The 22,861-nt window shown below is 40.3% G+C and overlaps 1 protein-coding gene and 1 pseudogene across 5 annotated transcripts in view; both read left to right on the top strand.

The window, feature by feature from the left end:
• The window catches only part of GRM8 (glutamate metabotropic receptor 8), a 768,517-nt gene that overhangs the window by 533,014 nt on the left and 212,642 nt on the right, over positions 1–22,861 (top strand). Inside the window, exon 8 of one of the 5 annotated variants that reach the window (XM_047695836.1) lies at positions 10,952–11,033. The exons of the other annotated variants lie outside the window; for them this stretch is intronic. Within the exon in view, the coding sequence (XP_047551792.1) occupies positions 10,952–10,971 (20 nt within the window). The 3' untranslated portion in view covers positions 10,972–11,033. Of the gene's footprint in view, positions 1–10,951; positions 11,034–22,861 lie in introns of those variants that run through there. 5 annotated transcript variants of the gene reach the window in all.
• On the top strand, positions 3,551–3,662 carry LOC125081475 (uncharacterized; annotated as a pseudogene).

The following is a 22,861-nucleotide window of genomic DNA, read 5'->3' as shown; positions in this document are numbered from 1 at the left end:
GGCCAAAGAACATCCTGGGCTCCCTCGAAACATGTGAGTGCTTACTTTTCTGTGGAGAGCTCTGAAGTGGATGAGGAAATTAGAAAAGACTCTTTGCGTACTTAGGGCCCCATCCCCCTTCCCATTTTTTAGAAAAATATTAAGCTTATTCTCCCATTGAGAATTCTCCTGAAATTCTTAGCTTTGATTTTTGTTCTTTGCCCTCCCCATTCATCATATTCATTTTGGTCACTTTCACCTCGTTGTCTCTCTTCTTTCTATTCAGGAATAGCCTCTAATTCTGCTTCTGTATTCTCTTTTTTTTTTTTAAGATTTTATTTATTTATTTGACAGAGAGAGATCACAAGTAGACGGAGAGGCAGGCAGAGAGAGAGAGAGAGGGAAGCAGGCTCCCTGCTGAGCAGAGAGCCCGATGCGGGACTCGATCCCAGGACCCTGAGATCATGACCTGAGCCGAAGGCAGAAGGCAGCGGCTTAACCCACTGAGCCACCCAGGCGCCCCATGCTTCTGTATTCTTAACATGGTTTTTCCTTGCGCTATTTTGTGCCCTCACTACCCTTCAATATGAATGATAATAGAGCTGACACCTATTTTTTTTTCCTTACAGTTCTTTATTTCTCTCATTTCCTCCTTCCCTCGTACTATTGTCCTTTTATCCTCTTTTTATTCATTCCACAAAGTGTTCGTTAAGCAGGTACCTTTTACCAGGCATTGTTCTAGGCACTGAAATATAACAATGAATTAATAAAATTAATACTTGCTGAATGCTTGATCTGTTCCAGGTACTGTTTTAAGTACTTGTTTATATCAACTCATTGAATCTACTGGATTACCCTATAATATAGCTCTAAAGGTCATCAGAGACAAACCCTAAGGGTAGCATTTGCATGCAGAAAGCTTAAGTGGGAAGGGATCTCACGGAGCACTGGCAAAGGAGTGGAGAACTGAGATGGGGAAGGAAAAGAAGAAAAGGAAGCCATTATAGGGTGTGGAGGCTATGGACCACTGGGGCTCAGTCCAGTTGCAAATAAGGGCAGCTACACTCAGTAATAAATGAGAAAAATAAAGCAAAGAGAGGGTAAGTAACTTGCTTAAGCTCACACAGCCAGGAAGTGGTGATCAGGGTTGGAATGCAGCCCTTTAATCAGTAGGGGAGTCTGCCCTTGTACAAAAGCACTGCCTAGGAATCTGCCTACTTCAAAGCAATGGCGGGGGGGGGGGGGGGGGGGGGGGGGCACTAAAGAGTGAGGGAAGCAGCTGTTGAACAGGAAGAACCTTCCTGAAGAGGGCACCTGTGTACAGAGTCATGAGTGAAGCAGGTCATGAGATGAACCTCAGGACCAGCTCAGAGAAGAACCTTTCAGTTTGCATGGTTAAAATGTAGCAAGGAGACTGGGTGGCTGGGGAGGGTGAGTTGATGGGGGAGGGGTGGGGGAGGGTGAAGGGGGAGAGTGAAAGGTAGCCAGGAGCCTTATCCTACAGGGCCAGAAGGCTGTGTATGACTTCCTGTGTTTTAGGCTCTCACATTGTTAATGGTGTTCTTTCTTGTCTTGTCTTCTGAGATGTTCATCCAGGGCTGCAGCTGAAATGCTTTCAAAGGTCTTCTCTTCCTCTGACTTTTCAGCATCAAGGTCTTTTTCCTTGTTTTGGAGCATTTTCCAGAGGCACTGTGTGTTTTTATTTTCTTGTCTGGGCATTTGTGTAGCAGGGACAACCTCTCCAGTGTGGGTGTGTTCCTTCTCTGTGATTTTTCTCTCCACTCCTATGTTTGGTCTTTCATGACTGAGCAGACAGAGCTTGGAGCCCCATTCCTCCCGTCTAGAAGGCTCTGCTTTTCCACAACATCACTGTGCTGCAACGGGGTCTTTTCTTCTGCTCCCACCATGAGCCAGCCAGCTGGGGTCCATAGTTCTTCAGGAAGTAAAGGGGATTCAGTGGCCATGTAGACACGGCATTCCAGGCTGTGCTGCCGGCAAGGGTGCGGACAGGAGTTGGGTGGCAGGGCCCTGGATTTTTGAAGAGGGGCTCCCGGGGTGTGCAAGGTAGTAGTTGCCCACAGAGATGATTCTTGCTGCCTCAGAAGGCAGCACTGTGTAGTAGACACCTTCTCAACAATTTTTTTCTTCCTGGCATTTCTTAAAATGAAATGACGTTCATGTGCACCACCCACTTCCCTGTGTCTGTGGGGGGTTGTAAGTTTCCTAATGTACTAGAGGTAACTCTACCCCTTTCCTGCTGAATTCGTAAATCGCTTCAGAATGCAAGCACTAATGTCATCTTAGATGCAATTATACATCAAGATTACATGAAAGAGTATGAGCAAAACAAGGCTTGCTGCACATGTCACAGCTGACCTTAGTGCCTAGCTACTCCGTTTTTAGGTTGTCAAAGATCTGTCCTGTCTTCAAGGTAGTGGGTGGCAGGTGGCAGTGAGTAGCAGGTTTGGGATGTTTTTGATTGTTTTTTGTTTTGTTTTGGCTTTGGTTTTGGTTTTTTTTGTTGTTTTGTTTTGTTTTTGTGGGAACTCCATGAGGTATAGTTTTAAATCCACCATAAGCCATTTAAAAATTCTCTCCAGATCCTAGAGATTACTGTTAGTACTTTCTTTAGCTGATATTATTTGTTTTTCTTATTTTTTTTTCTCTTTATTTGGTGTCCATTGTTATTTTAGTGGAAGATTAGAAAAGCCTTCATCAGAAACATCTACCTGGATGGCGGCTTATCTCATTGAGTTTTTTTTAACTCACTGTAACAGTTCAATGAAGGTAGATTTTTCATTTAAATTGCTTTAGATTCAAAAACTGTACTTAAAAACCTCTATTATTCTCAGGCATTACAATTCTGAGTCAGTTACTGTTTCTGTATTTTAATAGCTCACATATATTAATTATGAATATCAATGGCTAGAGTTGTTTTGTTTTTTAAGTAGGCTCCATGCCCAGTGTGGGGTTTGAACTCATGACCCTGAGATTAGGAGTTGTATACTCTACTGAGCCAGCCAGGTGCCCCAAGATTTTTTTTTTTTTTTTAAGATTTTATTTATTTATTTGACAGAGAGAAATCACAAGTAGGCAGAGAGGCAGGCAGAGAGAGAGGAGGAAGCAGGCTCCCCGCTGAGCAGAAAGCCCGATGTGGGGCTTGAACCCAGGACCTGGGATCATGACCTGAGCCGAAGGCAGCGGTCCAACCCACTGAGCCACCCAGGCTCCCCGCCCCAAGATTTTTTTAAAGTGTGTTCTCAATGTAATCATGTACCTCATATTGAAACCCACAGTTTATAGAATATTTTAAAGACTGTCTTATTGAACTTACATATTGATATTCATTAATATGTAAATATGCATATGTATTACAAAATACTTAATATTAAAATATTTTACTTGAATATATTTAGGTACTAGCTAAAATTATTTGACTTTTGTGATTCAATAATTATGTATAAATATGTATGTACTTGTATAGGTATATTATTAAATAAAATATTAAATATATTAAAATATGTATGTATGTTTACTAATAGTATATGTATTTAATAATGTTTTAAAGATAAGCTTTGCGCAGTGGCAGTATCGTAGCCAATGAGGTTTATCCGAGGCACGATTATTGCTAATAATGTTTTAAAGATATTATATTACCCAATAATTGGAACATAGCTAATTAAATACTGTGATATACTTTGAGGAAATCTTATTTTGTTAAAGAGGAAAATGATACATAGAGAATATATATATTTTTAAATGCTTAACAATATTTTTTATGAGTGATGATCCGTTATTCATGCAAACAACAAAAACAAATATTTCTAACCCTTTTGGAGCAAATCTTGGGTGGCCAGTCTTGATTTCATCAGAATTTTCTTTAAGAAAATTCTGGCCTGGCTTATACTTATGGTTTTGTGTTGTTTTAAACTTACTTTATTTTTGTATCGCTCTTCTGTGAGATATACCAATTTTCATAAAAGCCTGAAGATTTTTTTTAAAGACTTTATTTATCTATTTGAGAGAGAAAGAGAGAGAGAGAGATTGGGAGAACAGGGTGGGAAGAGGGGCAGAGGGAGAAGCAAACTCCCTGCAGACCTGGGAGCCCGACATGGATCTCGATCCCTGGACCCTGGGATCATGACCGAAGCCAAAGACAGACTCTTAACTGACTGAGCCACCCAGTCGCCCTAAAACCTGAGGATTTTTTTCTGGGAAGTAGGAGCAGATACTTTCCAACTTCTCCAATGTATTCTGAAATAGAATGGACACAGGCCCAGAGGCAGGGAAGGGCAGGGAATTCCTGAAAGGAAGTCCCAGGAAGGTTATAGCAATGGAACAATAGGACAGAGCCCAGTTCTGGGCCAGAAGGGGGAGTAAGTGAGGTTAAGAGCTGGTGCAGGGGTCACTCTGCCTGGGGAAATCCCTACAGCTGGGAGTATTGGCAGAGGAGGGAAGTGCTGGGGTACATAGGCAAAGAAATACAGCACGCCCTTGGGAATCTGGATCCACATGGCTGTGAAAGGCTGTGGGGTATCAAAGATCTGTTGACTCCGAGCATCCTGTCCAGCAGGTGTGCCACTGAAGGGAGAGTCCACCTACTCTCAAAGAACCACAGAGCAAGGTATCTATATTTGCCACTAAAATCAGGGACTGGCTTATCTCCTACTTTTTTTTTTCTTTCGTGACTTGATCTACCAATGATGATGATGACGACGACGACGACGACGACGACGATGATGATGGTGATGACAGCAGGTGGCACAGAGTTTCCTTTGTGTCAGATGGTCTTTCAAAAGTGCTTAATACGCATCGATTATATTACTTCTCTTAAACGCACTATGAGAAAGCATTTCTAATTGAGGCACAGAGAGTCACATTTAAATGTCCAGCATGGTATTGGATGAGTCTGCCTCCTCACTTCATACTCTGGACTCCTGGGTCATCCCCTGTCTCTATTCAGAAGCCTGTGGAATTCCTGTGGCAGCCAGTGCATTAAACTAGGACTGAACCATACTGAACCACACTGAATTTTTCCGTATTCTCCCTACTCCTAAGCAACACAGGGATGGTGGACCTTGACCAGGGGTGGGGAAACCTTAGAAGGGAGTGACAGGGCCTCCTGCTGCTCTTTTGAGGTCCTGAGCATTACAATCAGGGTCCAGACTGTTGTGTGTGCTTTGTAAAGGGAGTTGCCCAAATTGAAATATGCATGTACCATGCATCTTTACGCCCATGAAAATTTATGACCTAAGTTAAAGGTGGCACAGAGAGCAGCTAACTTTCTTTCATTATTGAGTATAATGAGATTACTCTTGAAGAGACCAACTTTGTTCAAGATGCAAATCTAGAGGCTTGTGACTAGCTACAATCCGCCTGGCTGGTGATAACTTGTAGTCTGTGTGCTTTGATGCTTTCAGAAAATCTCCAGTTGTCTTGAGCAAACATCTGCTCTTGTCATTTCCTTTGCAATTCTTTCTCACAGCATGTTACCTCATCTGAGAGAACCCACAGACTATAAAGACTGACTTGAGGTTCTATCCATTTCTAGCTACATGTAAGAATGTACATCAAGGGGCGCCTGGGTGGCTCAGTGGGTTAAGCCGCTGCCTTCGGCTCAGGTCATGATCTCAGGGTCCTGGGATCAAGCCCCGCATCGGGCTCTCTGCTCAGCAGGGAGTCTGCTTCCCTCTCTCTCTCTCTGCCTGCCTCTCCGTCTACTTGTGATCTCTCTCTGTCAAATAAATAAATAAAATCTTTAAAAAAAAAAGAATGTACATCAATTTAAGTAACTTTGGATATCTTTTTATTTCATTTCCTCCTCTTCCCCAAGTCCCATTATAAGCTGCCAATGATTTTTCATTTCTTTTTAAAGTGCTGCCTAAAACCAGTTTTGAAGACTACTACAGGAGACTTGTATTAAAACAATCAGAATCCCAAATCATTTTTTTTCCCTAAAATAGAAGCTTATTATGCATTTATGGGTATTTCCAGCTTCTCCTTTTCAGGCACATATTTTCAGACGCGCTTTGAGCAAGTATGTCTTTAAGTTAGACACATTCACACCCATAAAGGAGGCAACATAAACGGATCATCATGAGGCATCACTAATATACCCGTATTTGTCAGGATAGACAATTGTTGTAATAGGCGTCTCCAGAGCAGTTCAGTGGATTAACATGACAAAGGTTGATTTCTTCATGAATATCTCAGTTTTCTGCAGGTTAGTGAGTTTAAAGCAGGGCCCTTTGCTCCATGGAGTCAGCCATTCTGGGACTCAGATGACTTTCACACAGTGACTTTGCCATGCCCTAGAGCCTCACTGTGTTCTGCTGGATCTTTGCACTTGGCTGGTCAGTAAGGGAAGAGAGAACACATGGGAGAGCCAGCAGGATGCCTTTCAGAGGTGGGCCTGGAAGGGTCATGCAGTACTTGTGCTCGTATTTTATTGACCAGAACTCAGTGATGGTCGTGCATAGCTAGGAGGGGTGCTGGGCAATGTGGCTACCAAGGAAGAGAGATACAGTCTGGTGAATAATCAGCTAGTCTGATAAGTCTTCTGAATGAGAACTCATTCTGCTGGCTGAGTTGGTTCCCATTCTCTAACCCCTGAGAGTAGGTCTCTAACGAATGAAGGATACAGAATATATTTACTAAATCACCTCAAATAGACATCTGTTTAAGCATGTATTCCCTTCATGTAAATGTGAATTCCTGGGGGCACCTGGGTGGCTCAGTCAGTTTAGCATCTGCCTTCGGCTCAGGTTATGATCCCAGGATCCTGGAATCGAGCCCCACATCGGTCTCCCTGCTCAGTGGAGAGACTGCTTCTCCCTCTCCCTCTGCCTGCCCCCTTCTGTGTACACATTCTCCCTCTCTCAAATAAATAAATAAATAAATAACCCTTTAAAAAATGTGAATCCCTGGAGGCCAGGGGTAGCATCTTACCCATGGGTCCTTCTTTTAGTAAAATCAAGGAGTTCTTGTCTTTTTTCCTTCTCATCACCATTTCTGAGCACTTGTGTTTTTTTATCATGACTCTGATTTCTTCAGTGTTCTTGCCCTTTTCCTACGGCCCAAGGTGGCTGAACTTAGGTCGATGCTAGGAGAAAAGCAATTTGATGAGATGATCTGCACCAAGATACAGCTCATTGTAAAATTCTCTTCAACTCCCCCATGTAAAAGCCTGATGACATTCGTGTTCTCATTCCTCCTTTAGACATGTTTCAGTGTCTGCTGTGACTCTGCAGGTCACAGTTTTCAGGATAACAGGCACTTTTACTTGCTCACCCCTGTAAACCCAAGGCTGCCCACCAGGTGCCTATTGATATGGACGCTGATTCCCTTGATCCGTCACTAACCACTTGTCTAAAGTGAAGCTCTTTCAGTTTCCTCTGAGCATTAAGAACTATAAACTCCTGGGCCTGTGTTCTGATTCTGCGGCATTCTGATTTCTAGTATGCGTGGGGCTCTTTGATGCTTGCCTTACTCATTCTTTAATCCAGATAAATTTGGGGGACTCCTATTTCCCACCCCTAGCCTATGCTGCTGGCCTCTAGCCAGATCTAGAGTAACTTTTCAATTGAAGCCAACAGGTCCCAGCCCAAGAGAACTGCCAGTTGATGGAATTTGAAGAATAAGTGAAATGGAGAAATGTGGGGGCTTCATGAAGGGGGCATCATTGTGGAGAAGACAATTCTGCTACCTCTTCGCACCATACTCCCAACTGCCACCAACAGGGTTATGTTAGATCTATTTCCACAGAACACATCTGCAGCCTCAGAAACAGGAGCAGAGGAAGGAGAGCTCTTACAGTTTTTCTGGTTCCACCTCTTTCAGAGGAAACAAGGGAGTCAGGTTTTCCTTTTAATAGGAGGGCAAGTACTCTTATTAAAAAGGTCCCTTAAGATGGGTAGTCTGACCCAATGTTTCTTATCCATATATCATCATCCCAGTTTCAGCTACTACAACCAGGGGAAGTATTCTTGTGAAAAGGAGCCTGACTCTTCACATATGTGGATTATTAGAGCCCTTTGCTGGAAACGGGAGGAAGTCTAGCCCCTAAATCCTCAGGGGATCTTCAGAGAGATGCCCCAGATGGTTAGTCACACCTCACTCTTTCTGGAACTACTTTCAGAAATTCCTCACATTTCAATTTCTTTAGACCCTCATCTCCCCCACCAGTCCTAGTCCTTAATCTGTTCTTTGTGCAATAAAGTTGTGTCAGGGGCTGCTAGATGTCCACTAACTTTTTCTTCCTTCTTCATGGGCACAGGCCAGACTATTTCCCAGCCTCTCTTGTATGTAAGTGTGTCCATGCTCCTCCACGTTCCCTTTAGTGGGAGTAGGTACATGCCACTTGAAGCCCAGCATACAAACTTCCCATACACTTCACGCTTTTTCTCTTTATGGCTCATTCATCTACTGAGCACCAGGATGGCCTTGGAGCCTCTTATAGAAGAAGGCGAAGAATCTTCATTCTGGATCCCTGGAAGACTGTGAAAGCTGCCCCATTGCCCTAAACACTGGCCCTAAACTATTACATGAGGAAAAATCATTGTTCTTTAAGACAAAAAAATTTTGAGGTTAATTTTTTTCTTCAGTCTAGCCTATATTAATTAATTCAGAGGGATTGGATTGGGCTTCGTAAGATGATTTTGGTATCAGGAAATAGCCTAGACTAACTGTTACTGTTTCTTCTAGAACTAACCAGCAGAGGTAATTTTGGTTCAGTCTGGTCTTGGGTAGGCTTTCAGTCTGTAATGGATTTACTTCTTAGGAATTGAAATGATGAAGTGCTCATAGAACTTGTGATCCATTTTCATGCCACCATTTATTCTCTCTTTGTGTTTCTCTGTCTTCTTTATTTCTTATCCATACAGTATGGCTAACCACTTAAAACTTTAAAAAAAAATCATTGAGAAATGTATTTTAAGCATTGCTGCTTTTGAATCTTATATCTCTATATCTTATCTCGGATGTCTTAAGCCTTATGGGAACCTCAAGTTTATGAAATGAACAAACATAAGTGAAGGCAATGCTATTTATATAAGAATGTGTAGTAGTGGCATATACTTTTAGAGTATATTATTATTTATTCACTAGGAGTTAGTATTAGAATATATAGTATTTTCTGAACCAGTGGGGTAGTTGGATAAGTAATATATATGTTATTTATGGATGCTCTAACAAATTACCATAAATTTAGGATTAAAACAACAAAAATTTATTATCTTACAGTTCCTGAGGTCTGAAGTCTCAGTCTGAAGGTCTTACTGGGCTAAAATCAAGGTTTTGATAGAGCCACAGTACTTTCTGGAGGCTCTAAGAAAAATTCTGTTATCTTGTCTCATGGCTCTTGGAGGCCACTCATATTCCTTGGCTCAAGACCCTCTTCCTCCATCTTCAAAGCCAACAATGATGGAGTCCCTTTCACATGGGATCACTCTGACCTCCACTTCTGCACCCCCCCCCCTTCATATTTTAAGTACACTGTGATTACACTGGGCCCACCTGGCTAATCCAAGATAATCTCTCTATTTTAAGGTCAGATGATTAGTAGCCTTAATTCCATTTGCTACTTTATTTGCTCTTTGACAGGTGATAAAACCTATTCATAGTTTCTGGGAATTGAGACGTGGACATTTTTGAGAGGGGACCATTATTCAGCCTACCACAGTGCTATGCATCACTTGAATGATAGCCCAGTCCTTAAAGATTATAAAGTCTCCCCAAGAGAACAATTTATGGAATAATAATACTGTGATAGACATGAAATCACAGTTTATTGTAATACAGTGAAGACCATTGAAAACAGACTAAGGACAAGAAGAGAGAAAATATTTTCATGGATTCATTCTTGGTTGAGCTTAGTTGATTGAGTGAGAAAAACGTTGGATAAGCCAGATATAAGCAGTGGCAAGAATGTGAAAATTATCTTGAAAGCCATGAAAAGTAAAGACTTTTAGACTATAGAATGACATGAATAGTTTGTTTTTTAGAAAGATCATCCTTCTAGCCCCATGGAGGGTTGACTGGAGAGAGATGAGATTGGGAGTAGGGAGATCTAAAATGCTATGACAAACATCTAGTGAGTGATAAGGAGAATGTCCCTGGAGACAGAGCCTGGGCATGTTCAAGAAGAGGTAGGAGACAGATTCTCTGGCAGTTGGTAAGGGTTGGTTAGATGAAGGAGAAACAAAACGGTGTCTAGAATAACCTGTTTTCTTTTTCTTTTAAATAACGAAGTGTTAAAATTAAAATCAATATAGGAGGAACAACAGCACTATAGACATAAAGTCTGTTTTGTTTAAGGTATGTTGAATTGAATTCCCCATGGGCCTTTTGGGGAGAGGTCCACTTGGAAATAAAATAAATAGATGGGGCACTCAGGAGCAGAGTTCAAGAAATATAGTTGGAATCCAGATTTGATGATCCAGTGCATTCTGGTGATTCATGATTCCCAGTCAGGGGCGTGATATAATCAGATGCGCGTGTATCAGTCAGCCATCTCCTAACACACTTCTCCTCAGCTGTCCATTGGTACACTCAGGTCCCCAAATCCAGGATTAGAGAGATTTGGGCCTAGCCCATTTCTTGGAGAAGCAAATAGGAAAAGAAAAAAAAAAAAATCAAAACAACAGTAAAATACACAAAATGAGGTGAGGATTGACCTAGAAAGGTAAAAGAGGCTCCACTGCCAGTATTTTCCTTCTAGAAATTGGACAATGGGTTGAGAGGTAGAAAGCAAAACACTTGACAGTGCAATTTAACACAGGTGTAGGAAAGCCCTGCTCACAGATCTTATCTTTAAATGAATGTTCATTAAATGAAAGTGAATCAACAGGCAGAGGAGTGCACAAGAGGACAAGTCTAAGTAGAGAGACAGAAAAAGGGAATGAGAGGAAGAAAATACATTAGGCCAGTTGCATGTCCTGTGAAAAATAAATTGGTGATGTTGATTTTCTGACAGAGCCAAGAAACAATGTTTGAAATCTCTGCCAAGGAGGAATTCCAAAACAGTGTTCCGGGTGATGACAACAGCGCCACGAAAGTGTTTAAACTCCCAAGGGGTCACAAAAGGGACACGTTTCATTAAATGCATGTATTTCTGGTACGCTTGGTACAAGAAATCTGTTTCATTTCTTTAGCCTCATTATGTCCATTTTTTAAAAGCTTAAAGGACAAAGCAGAGCTTTAGTGACGGCCCCACTTCTCTATTGTGAGGCAAAGTGCAGGGTTTAAGTCCGAATTGAAAAGATTTTTGATTGTGTAGATTCAGGATCAGACCCAAAACTGTGTGCCTTTGAGTTTGATCACCATTCAAACCAAGTGCTGAGGCATTTGACATGGTGAAGAAATAGTGACAGATCAAAGGATAAAAAGAAAAATCACTGCAGATAAAATTCGGTTCACACGTTTTAAAGGCAGGTGTATCCTATATACCATGGGGGTGCAAGGTCAGGCTGTTAGTGCTGATGAGATGGCAGCTCAAGAGAGCAGAAAATATTTTATGTTTTGATGACAGTAGAATGACCAACACACTGATCTTTAATCCCTATGTTTGCTAGAGGGGAAAGTGAAAGAAGGCTGTAAAACAGACACAAAGCAGTTTACCAAAAAGCCATCCGTATGTAAGCTTTGGGTCTCCTCAGACTCTTCTTAGAGATGCCAATGAGAAGTCCATCCAGACCTGTACCCCTGAAACAAATAATGCATTGTATGTTAATAAAAAATAAAAATAAATTTAAAAATACCAAATGCAAAATCCTTAAAAAAAAAAAAAAGTCCATCCCCTTCCTGTGAAAATGTTCTTTCCCCTCATTTGTAAAAAGGAGGCAAAAATTATAAAGAAGTATCTTTGGGTGGGGTGGTATTACTCTATTATGTTAAATTCAGTTTTTTAGAAGATGTTCATAATATGTTTTTTTCTAATTTGTGTTACTACCACTGAAGGTTTTATATTTTATCGGTCTATTCCTTATGATTGGAATAATGAAATCTTGGAGTTTTGTAGATGGTGGGGGATCTTAGAAGCCATTTAATTATTCTGTCCAAGTCAACTCTTTTTTTTTTTTTTAAGATTTTATTTATTTATTTGACAGAGAGAGATCACAAGCAGGCAGAGAGGCAGGCAGAGAGACAGGAGGAAGCAGGCTCCCCGCTGAGCAGAGAGCCCGATGCGGGACTCGATCCCAGGACTCCGAGATCATGACCTGAGCCGAAGGCAGCGGCTTAACCCACTGAGCCACCCAGGCGCCCCCAAGTCAACTCTTAAATAATCACACAGCAACAGTTTTTGACTAAAACTCAAACTTTGCTTTCTTTATATTCATATATAGCACCCCTGTCAGGGAAAGAATCTGTCATGAGAATAATGACTACTCAAATATCCACTTGCTTATTTTAGAGGTAACATTTGAGGATCAGATGAGTTAAACGAGAAAGGAAGGTAGGAAGGTCAAAAGGAAGGAAGGAAGGAAGGAAGGAGAAAGAAAGAAGGAAAGCAGGGAGGGAGACAGAAAGAGGAAAGGAGGACAGTAAGAAAGGGTGTATTCATAATTATAAACAAAGGTGCTCCTCTTTTAGGGGCATTATAAATTAGGAAGAATACAAATTATGAATGTTGCTTTAAAAAATATAACATTGGAATTTAGAGAGAAGAAGTAAAGGAAGAGGAAAAAAATAGAAATTGCTATAGAAATCAGTAAACACCTTGTATTTCTTGATTTCTTTTTAAAAGATTCAAGATTGCCTTTTATCCTAACAGCTGCTGCTTTGAAGGAAAAAAAAAAAATCCACCCACTCCTCGAGTCTCTGTCTATTTGTAATTTCCCAGCTCCCTGGAGGCCTGGTGAATTGTGTGGCATTTTTTCTAGAGAAAGATTGCCCAGCTAAGAACTCTAGTGGATCGCAGCCTGGGTAAACTTAAGCTATCGCAAGGCTTTCCAATGAGGTAGCCTCTGTAAGGTAGCTCAGTGGTTCCAGGGCCCTGTCTTGTCATCTTTCATACATGTTGACTGTCACAGATGACAATAGTGTACTTTCGTGGGAATGCACTGAAGGCTTAATGAAATCATTTGCAACCTACTTCATGACTCCTTTTAGAACAATACGTGAACCATGCCTCCCGGGTTACTGGCATTTCATTGCTGCAGAATTCCTACAGGTTTAAGACTATTCACACTGATGAATACTTTATCAAGTACACATTTCAACTTTGAGCACTTCATAAAGTTTAGAAACTGAAATCTATGTTTACTTTACAAAAAGAATTACTTTTAAAATATGCCTCTATATTGCAAGGACTCAGTAAGTTAAAAGGGAGTAATGCATACTGTGAAAATTTATGGACTGTGTGCCAAGAATTATGCAAAATGCTTAAATATATTATTAATTGATTTATTCTTTACAATAACTTTGTAATGTACATATTGCCCACTTTATGGGTAAAAATTCTGAGTTTCACAGAGGTTAAATAACTTTCCTAAAACCTTCTACGACGTAAGTGGCTAATCTAGGAATTGAACTCATGTCTGTTTGACACCAAAGGCCAGGTATTTCCATATTCTCACAATGTATAATATGTATTATATATTAATTTTCTTTTGAGATGGGGTAACTGCAGGAAAGATTGTACTAGAGGCTAAACATTTTCCTTGGAGAAGTAGGGAGTTAAGATCATTTGCTTGGGAACTGCATCAGGTTATGAAAGAGGCTTAAGGCCACCTGCATGAGAAATGTCTTTAGGCATTTCATTGATAGAAACTTAGCTGTGGTGAGGGCCTGAATGGCAGTGGATGATGGCACAAATGTATAATGGTGTAGTCACTGGAAACACTGGAGCTGTCAGGTAATTCTGGACAGGGAACAGGTAGAAGGCATAGACAATGGAGCTGATCCCAGAGGAAGATGATTCTAGAGAATGGACATGTAAAGCAAATGGAAGGCCTAATGTTGGCATCTGGTTACATCTACCTCTGACTCTCACTTGGCTATGATGCTCTTGCAAAGGAGCCAGAGGAGACACTACCCAGACAAGTCCTGGCCTCCATCCTCAAACCAGCAAAGGAACTCGCCAGCAGAGAGACAGATCTCATTCTGCAAGTTCTTATACCTGATTCATCCCAGGCTGTGATATTTCTAAATTAAAAGTCAAAAACTCTGTGAATCAAATCTTTCCCCCGTTGGTGTCCACTCACACCACTGTTATTTAACATAGTACAGGAAGTCTGAACCATAGAAGTCAGACAACAAAAAGAAATAAAAGGCATCCCAATGGGCAGGGAAGAAATAAAACTTTCACTATTTGTAGATGAGATGATACTTTATATAGAAAACCCAAAATTTATTACACCAAAAAATTGCTAGAACTGACACATGAATTTAGTAAAGTTGCAGGATACAAAATCGATGTACAGAAATTTCTTGCATTTCTATACACCAATAATGAAGCAGCAGAAAGAGAAACTAAGAAATCAATCCCATTTACAATTGCACCAACAATAACAAGATACCTAGGAATAAACCTAACCAAAGAGGTGAAAAACCTGCACTCTGAAAACTGATGAAAGAAATTGAAACTGCACTGATGAAAGAAATTGAAAATGACACAAAGAAATGGAAAGACAGTCCATGCTCTTGGGTTAGAAGTACAAATACTGTCAAAATGTCTATACTACCCAAGGCAATCTACACGTTTAATGCAATCCCTATCAAAATAACACCAGCGTTTTTCACAGAGCTAGAACAAACGATCCTAAAATTTGTATGGAACCATGAAAGACCCAAATAGACAAAGCAACTCTGAAAAAGAAAAGCAAAGCTGGAGGCATCACAATCCTGGACTTTAAGTTATATTACAAAGCTGTAGTGATCAAAACAGTTTGGCACTGGCATGAAAACAGACATATAGATCAATAGAACAGAATAGAAAACCCAGAAATGAATTCACAATTATGTGGTCAATTAATCTTTGACAAAGCAGGAAAGAACATCCAATGGGAAAAAGATAGTCTCTTCAACCAGTGGTATTGGGAAAACTGGACAATAACATGCAAAAGAATGAAAGAGAACCCCTTTCTGACACCATACACAAAAACAAATTCAAAATGGATGAACGACCTAAGTGTGAGACATGACACCATCAAAATCCTAGAGGAGAACACAAGCAGTAACCTCTTTGACATCAGCTGTAGCAACTTCTTTTTCGCTACGTCTCCTGAGGCAAGGGAGACAAAAGCAAAAATAATTAGGACTTCATCAACATAATAAGCTTCTGCACAGCCAAGGAAACAATCAACAAAGCTAAAAGGCAACTACTGAATGGGATAAGATATTTTCAAATGACATATCTGATAAAGAGTTAGTATCCAAAATGTATCAAGAACTTATAAAACTCAAAACCCAAAACATGAAAAATCCAGTTAAAGATGGGCAGAGGACATGAATAGACATTTTGCCAAAGAAGACATACAGATGGCCAACAGACACATGAAGAGATGCTTACCATCACTTATCATCAGGGAAATACAAATCAAACTACAATGAGATATCACATCATACCAGTCAGAACAAGTTAAAATTAACAACACAGGAAACAACAGGTGTTGGTGAGAATGGCGAACACTCTTGCCCTGTTGGTGAGAATGCAAACTGGTATAGCCACTGTGCCACTGTGGAAAACAGTGTGGAGTTTCCTCAAAAAGTTAAAAATAGAACCACCATACAATCCAGACATTGCACTACTAGGTATTTACCAAAGCATACAAAAATACTAATCCAAAGGGATACATGCACCCCAATGCTTGTAGCAGCATTATCTACGGTAGTCAAATTATGGAAACAGCCCAAGTGTCCGTCAGCAGATGGAGAGATAAAAAAGATGTGGTATGTGTGTACACACACACACACAGAGGAATATTATTCAGCCATAACAAAGAATGAAATCTTGCCATTTGCAATGATGTGGAAGGAGTTAGGGAGTATGATGCTAAGCAAAACAAGTCAGTCAGAGAAAGACAAATACCATATGATTTCAGTCATATGTGGAATTTAAGAAACAAAACAAAATGAGCAAAGGGAAAATAAATGGGAGAGAGAGGCAAGCCAAAAAACACTCTTGCCTCTGAGAACAAACAGATGGTTACCAGAGGAGAGGGGGTGTAATAGCTGTGGGATTATGGAGTGCACTTGTCCTGATGAACACTGGGTGCTGTGTGGATGTATTTAGTTCACTATATTGTACACCTGAAATGAATGGTACGCTGCATGTTAACTAACTGGAATTTAAATAAAAACTTAACCCAAAAAACTCATGTCTTTCCCCCTTGTTTCAGAAACTGAGCCTAAAATATTCAAGGATAAACACACCTGGTGTCTGAAGAATGCATTTTGGTTGTTTGGTTTTTTTGTTTTTTGTTTTTCACACTTCCCCAGAGGAAGCAAGCTTAGCCTTCCTTACAGAAAAATGAGAAAATAGAAATAACCCACTGAAATTTTGAAAGGCATCACTATTCGAATTAAGGGATCCAGTCAATTGTGTTCTTATGAAAGAGTTACTTCTAGAAATGAGAAAGTAGTTTAGGTATCTGAAATGTATATTCTTAGTGTAGTTTCCAAATAAATAAACATTTCCATAAAATTATCCAGATATTAACCAAAAGAACCGGTAACTTAAGGTCTATTATTATTTTGATGAAATAATTGCTTTGTAAATTTTTATAAATATAAATTGGTAATAGGTCATGTAAGGTAATGTGTATTTTTCAAATATTAGATGACACAGTTGTTTGAAGTGGAGATAAAGGCTGCATTGAAAACTATAACTCCTCAAAATTGTATGTAGGAAAGCATGGCTATTGACCTACTTGATTTTTCCTAATTGTCTCTTTTTGAGCAAACTTGTTCACAGCATAAAGGAGGGCAAGGGGTGGCGGTGTCTGCTGAGCTCTGTTACTTCTACCACTGATGTCCTGGATGGCTCACTTGCAATTAGGCGTAGGCCCAGCAGTCCCTTGTTTCTCCCTCCATCCCACCATCCCTAGACCTCTCTCAGTTAATCACATCAATGCTTTCCACATCCAGTTTCTAGGATCATTTGCCTCTGCGATCAGCTCCATTGTCCATATTTTCTACCTGTTCCGCGCCCAGAATTACCTGACAGCTACTTGATTCCAGTGACTACGCCATTATGTATTTGTGCCATCATCCACTGTCACTCAGGCTCTCACCACAGTTATTAAGTTTCTATCGATGCCCAAAGACGTTTCCTATGGAGGTAGCCTTAAGCCTTTTTCATAACCTCTTGCACTTCACAAGCAAATGAACTTACTCCCTACTTCTCTAAGGAAAATGTTTAGCCTCTCTAATGTCATCTTTCCTGCCGTTACTTTTCTCCACCTTAAAAAAAAATTAAAGTCTTATCCTCTTCCTGCTCCCCTCGAGATGTTTATCTCTCTTCTTCATCAATGAAGGAGGAGCTTGCCTGCCATGCTTGCCTTGCCGAATAACCCCTCCACTCATGTTTATGACCCTGCCTCTTCTCTCCCTTGCTTTCCTCCCTCAATTGCTCCCATCTCTTTGTTCTCTCCGTCTTCACTGACACTTTATCCTCTGCCTGTAAGTATTCTCAAATACCCTGTCTATGCATGAGAATAAAATCCTTAAAAACACCCTCAGGGAAAATGAAGTTTCTCATCTCTTAACGTTTCTGGGGAAAGGCACAAATGGAATAGAAGGTGTAATTGAAGTTTTGGACAACCAAGTGTGTGACAGAGGGTAGAGGTGAGAACCAGCCTCCCCCAGGGGTACCTAGGAAAGGATTACTGGAATGTTGGGCACGAGGCATCATGAAGTCGTACTTTCTAGCAGCACACACGTTTGGAGCGCTGGGAGAATAACATGAGTTGATGCCACAGGGGAGCAAAAGGTATTATAGAAAAATAGCAGATATTACAAGCCTAACTGATCTCTTTCTAAATTTCAGTGCATTTCTGTAGAGAAATAACTTAGCTGTCAAATACATTTCTCTGGCTAACCGCTTCGTAACTCCAGGTAGTTACGGAAAATATTGCTGCCAACTTGATTTTTAAATTAGGCCAATTAGACTGAAAAGTCAGGAGTCTAAGACTGACTATGTATAAGAAAAGAGGGGAAAAAACCGTTTTGTAAAAGAAATCAGGCTGGCCTTTTAGAAAGGAAGAACCAATGTGCTTATTAAATTCGTGTGTCTAAATGTAAATGTTTCCTAATCCAATTCAGGGGTGTCAAACAGATTATCTTTAAACAGCTACTATGTGTTGGCTATTTAGAGAATACAAATATAATAACAAAGTGATATAAAATCTGTTTCAGGTGATAGGGTTTAGGCAAGTGAAAATATTAGAGAATAGAGTTGAAGTATGACCAACTGTGAAAATATATGCTCAGTTAATAACCTGACAGGGTGGTCAGAAGAGAGAAAATCAGTGTTGGCTGCAATTATCCATAAGGGAAATGGAAAAGAAGAGCCAATGGTGGGCTAGGAAGAGTACAAGAAAAGCGAGGAGCTGGTGCATGTGGGCCTGGGAGATCCAGCTTTCAGCTGTGGGAAATGGATAAGAACCTGTCCTCAAGTTTAGAGTATTGGTGTTGGGGAAATAAGAATGGAAACAAACAAATACTTAAAAAAGAGAGTTCTCTTATCCTCCAAGTCACTTTCTGGAACACTCTTTATTCAGGCTCCCAAACCTTTCTTTAGTACATTTTACAGCAGAACTTCACAGTAAAAAGCAATAGCTCTGGGGCCAGAGCACTTGGGTTCAAAGCCTGGTTATACCATTTAATGAGTGACTTCGAGGAAATTTTTCAATGTTTCTGTCCCTTAGTTTTTTTGTTTGTTTGTTTTGTTTTGTTTTGTATTTTTTAAAAAATGTATAATATGGAGATCATGAGGGAGCCTCCCTGATAAGGCTACTTTGAAAATTAGATGACTTGATGTATGTAAACAGCTGGGCACAACGTCTGGCACGGAATCAGCTCTCTAAGCGGATGCCACCATTGTCAAACTACCCTTGGGGCTTTGAATGCACACCCAGTGTACCATTTAAGTAACTCCTACTGCTTCCAGTTTGCTTATAATTCTGACTCCTCTTTGAAATTCTGATACTGAGTAGAGGGACTTAACTCATACTAAAAAAATGCCTAATGTATCATAATAGCTGTAGTCTCTTAGTAGAGGTGAAAGTTCATTTGCCTTTGCTGCTCTGGTGAGCTGTCCATTGTCATCATAGGTTCCTGGCTGGGGAGGGCTATGGTGACATGTTTGTGAAGATTTATCTAGTAATGGATTGTTACAAAGAGATTGGCAGTAGGGCTGACAGGTAGGCATGAGGTAACAAGGACCAAGTTCTTCATGAGTGTTTTATTTATTTTTGTAGTAGACACAGAAGATAGTGGGAATGGATTGAGCATAATGAATAACAGGAGCATTGGAAGTAAAGATATGAGGAGAATGCACAGATTGGTTCTTAGAAACAAACTTGGAGTAGTTTATACTCTCTATGGTAGTTATTATTCATTACTTTTTTCTTTAGCATGGAGGTTGAACAAAAACAAAAGGTTCTAAGAGACCGTTGGCCTACCGTGATGGTCAGTTTTTTGTGTTAACTGGGCCATGAGGTGCTCAGATATTTGGTCAAACATTATTCTGTGTGTTGCTGTGGGGGGTTTTTGGATGAGATGAACATTTAAATCCATAGACCGAGTAAAGCAGATTCCTCCCACTAACGTGGGTGGGCCTCGTCCAATCAGTTGAAACCTGAATTGAACAGAAAGGCTAATCTTCCCCTGAGTAAGAAAGGATTTCTCCTGCCTAACTACCTTCAGACTGAGACATTGGCTTTTTCCTGCTTTCAGACTTGAACTGAAATATTGGCTTCCTATATTTTGAACATGCCAGCCTTTGAAGTGAAACTATACCATCACTTTTGCTTCTCTGGCATTCAGACTTGGACTGGAACTATCCATTAGCTTTCCTGGGTTTCCAGCTTTGCTGACCCACCTTACAGCTCTTGGGACTTGTCAGCCTCTATAACTGCATGAGCCAATTCCTTATAATAAATCCATTTAAATATGTGTATTGAAACACATGTATGTGCATACACACACACACACACACACACACACACACACACACACCCTAATGGTTCTATTTCTATGGAGAAACCTTATACACTGACTTTATAAATTTTCCTAATGCAATAGGCGATTTCTGTCAGATTCACATGAATCTTTTTGAAACAAAAAGAAAAACCACCCAGATGTTACTTGCATACATCTTCTTTGTCCTAAACATTAGCAACATTAAAATTAATATCAACTCTTGCAACCATTTGTTTTCTCCTATCTTAATGGAACTTTTATCTAAATTCATTTCCTAGTGATATATTTAATGATTACTTGGGTCTTCTTTATTTGCATTAGATTTTAACAAACCAGACAACCTATACAATAATAAATAGTTTGAAGTCGATATAGTGAAAATTCCTAAAGGAAATAGTTCTTCAGTTGCTGCCGTTCTTGAATAAATATGCCAAGATATTTATTTCTTTTTCTTTTTTAAAATAAATGATTTCATCTTAAGTTTGAATGTTTAAATATTTTGAGGCTCTCCAATATTTTCAGTTAGTGAAATCTTAACAGTTTCACATGTTTCAGTGGCTATGAATTCAAATAATACATTCACGACAAAATGTTACTATAACATATATATGTGTATGTATGTATATATGTATTTTTAGGCATGTGTGCAAATATCTGTATATGCACATATAAATATAGAGATAGGTGTGACAATATCACCTAGATCACCAGTCTAATGATTTCAGACACACAAATATATTTAGGTGGAGATAAAGTATATGTTCAAAGAGTGACTGATATAGCCAGTTTTCAACGTATAGCACTCATAAAAACAAGCACTACCACAACAATGTTAATGGTTATAGTGACAAAACTCGCAAATGGGATGGGCTAGGCAGATTTCTACACCAGTAAGGAGGTTGGCGTCGTGGGACATGGTGTCTAGTGAGGTTGTAAATGTGTTTAAATGAACGAAGTGCCAAGCTGACTTCTCTAGGTAGTTAGGACAATGAGCTTATGGTCTCAGGGTTACTACTCTGGATTGCGAGTATGAAGTAAACAGAGCAGGAGGTTTTTAGATGACCGGGACAGTCCGATTTCATTATTTGTTAGTGATAGGTAGGCAGGAGAGGTCCAGACCTTACTGGGTCAGAGGGAAGTGTTCGTGAATTCTAGGGAAAGCACAGGGGCTGCAGTTGTGGGGTTAATAGACTAGAACTGCCGATGGTCTTTGATAATAGCCAACATAAGAAATAAGTGCTTGGATGTACTGTGCTCAGAGGGTCCCCCCCCCACCCCGCCGCCGACTCTTGTGCTAAAACAATTTGACCTGGTTTAGATGAGGGTCTTTAGATGGAAAACTGTTCATTTATAGACTCTTATTTATAACTTTTCCTTGACATAGCCTCTTGGATGTCCAGTTAGCATTTCAAATTCAACATGTGCAAAACAAAACAAACAAAAAAAAAAAAAAAACAAGCAAAAAAATTGATGCCTTGAACACAAGCTTATTCTATCCCAGGAATCCCCATTTCGGTGAATTGTACAATACCTATCCTTTGATTCAGCTAAAAGCTGAGCACTCACCTTTAACTTCTCCTTCTCTTGACTCCTCCTTCTCCCCCACTTCCTCCTCCAAGAGCTCTAAAAGTAGTCACCTTGCTTTCTTTTTCTACAAGGCATTCAGAGTAACACTTAGTATTCAGTCATGTCTGATTGAAACTCTTCGCTGGCTTTCTATGAAAAAAATCTGAACTTGATCTCACTGTTAGGGTCCTGATCTCTCTCCAGCTCTATGTCATCCTTCCCATTCCCACCTGTTCACTCTGTCCCCCCAACGGTGACTCAGTGACTCTTTTGTTCCTTGAACACACCGAGTCCTTTCCTAGCCTCACTACCCTCTGCACCTCCTGGTTTTTCTGCCTAGAATTCTCTTTTCCAGATTTGTCAGATGGCTCCTTTTCATTCTTCAGGTCTTCATCACTCAACACTTTTTGACAGATGACAGAAAACACTCTATTTTTAGCAGAAGGGAATCTAACATGATAAATTGGTGGTTATAGTTTTTTTTGGAGGAGCTTGAGAAGGGAAGCTCCAGGTTGGGCCTTCAGAAGTGACTCCAAGAGCACCATCCCAGAACTGGCCGACCAGATCTGTATCATTAGGGAGCTGGGAGATCAGGAAGCCACTGGCCCAACTGGTGGCTTCAGGATTACATCACCATACCATTAGCAGGGGATGAGGATGAGAATGTCCATGTTTCATCTTCTCAGCTTACCTCAGAGGGGTCCAGATATCTCTACCCTGGCATACTCTGTTTACTTCTGTCATCTTCCAGTCTCCTGGGCAGGGGGTTTGGCTAGGGGGACGAGGATAGCAATTCTCTACTTCGAGCGGTATTTGTATGACTAAATACTTGATCATAAAACCTGGCTTTTGGGGGGTGCCTGGGTGGCTCAGTGGGTTAAGGCCTTGCCTTCGGCTCAGGTCATGATCCCAGGGTCCTGGGATCAAATCCCACATCGGATTCTATCCTCCACAGGGAGCCTGCTTCCTCCTCTCTCTTTCTCTGCCTGCCTCTCTGCCTACTTATGATCTCTGTCAAATAAATAAATAAAATCTTTAAAAAAAGAAAAAACCTGGCTATTGGGACTTGATTTTAGATCTTGAAATAATAAAAATCAAAGTGGATTATGGTCTAAAGATTTCCAATGTCATTTTAAACAGGTTACTTAGCAATCACTGAAAGACTTTATCAAAA

Source organism: Lutra lutra, chromosome 11 (genome assembly GCF_902655055.1).
Source record: "Lutra lutra chromosome 11, mLutLut1.2, whole genome shotgun sequence".
In the NCBI taxonomy this organism is placed as follows: domain Eukaryota; kingdom Metazoa; phylum Chordata; class Mammalia; order Carnivora; family Mustelidae; genus Lutra; species Lutra lutra.
This window is presented reverse-complemented; position numbering and strand designations above follow the sequence as displayed.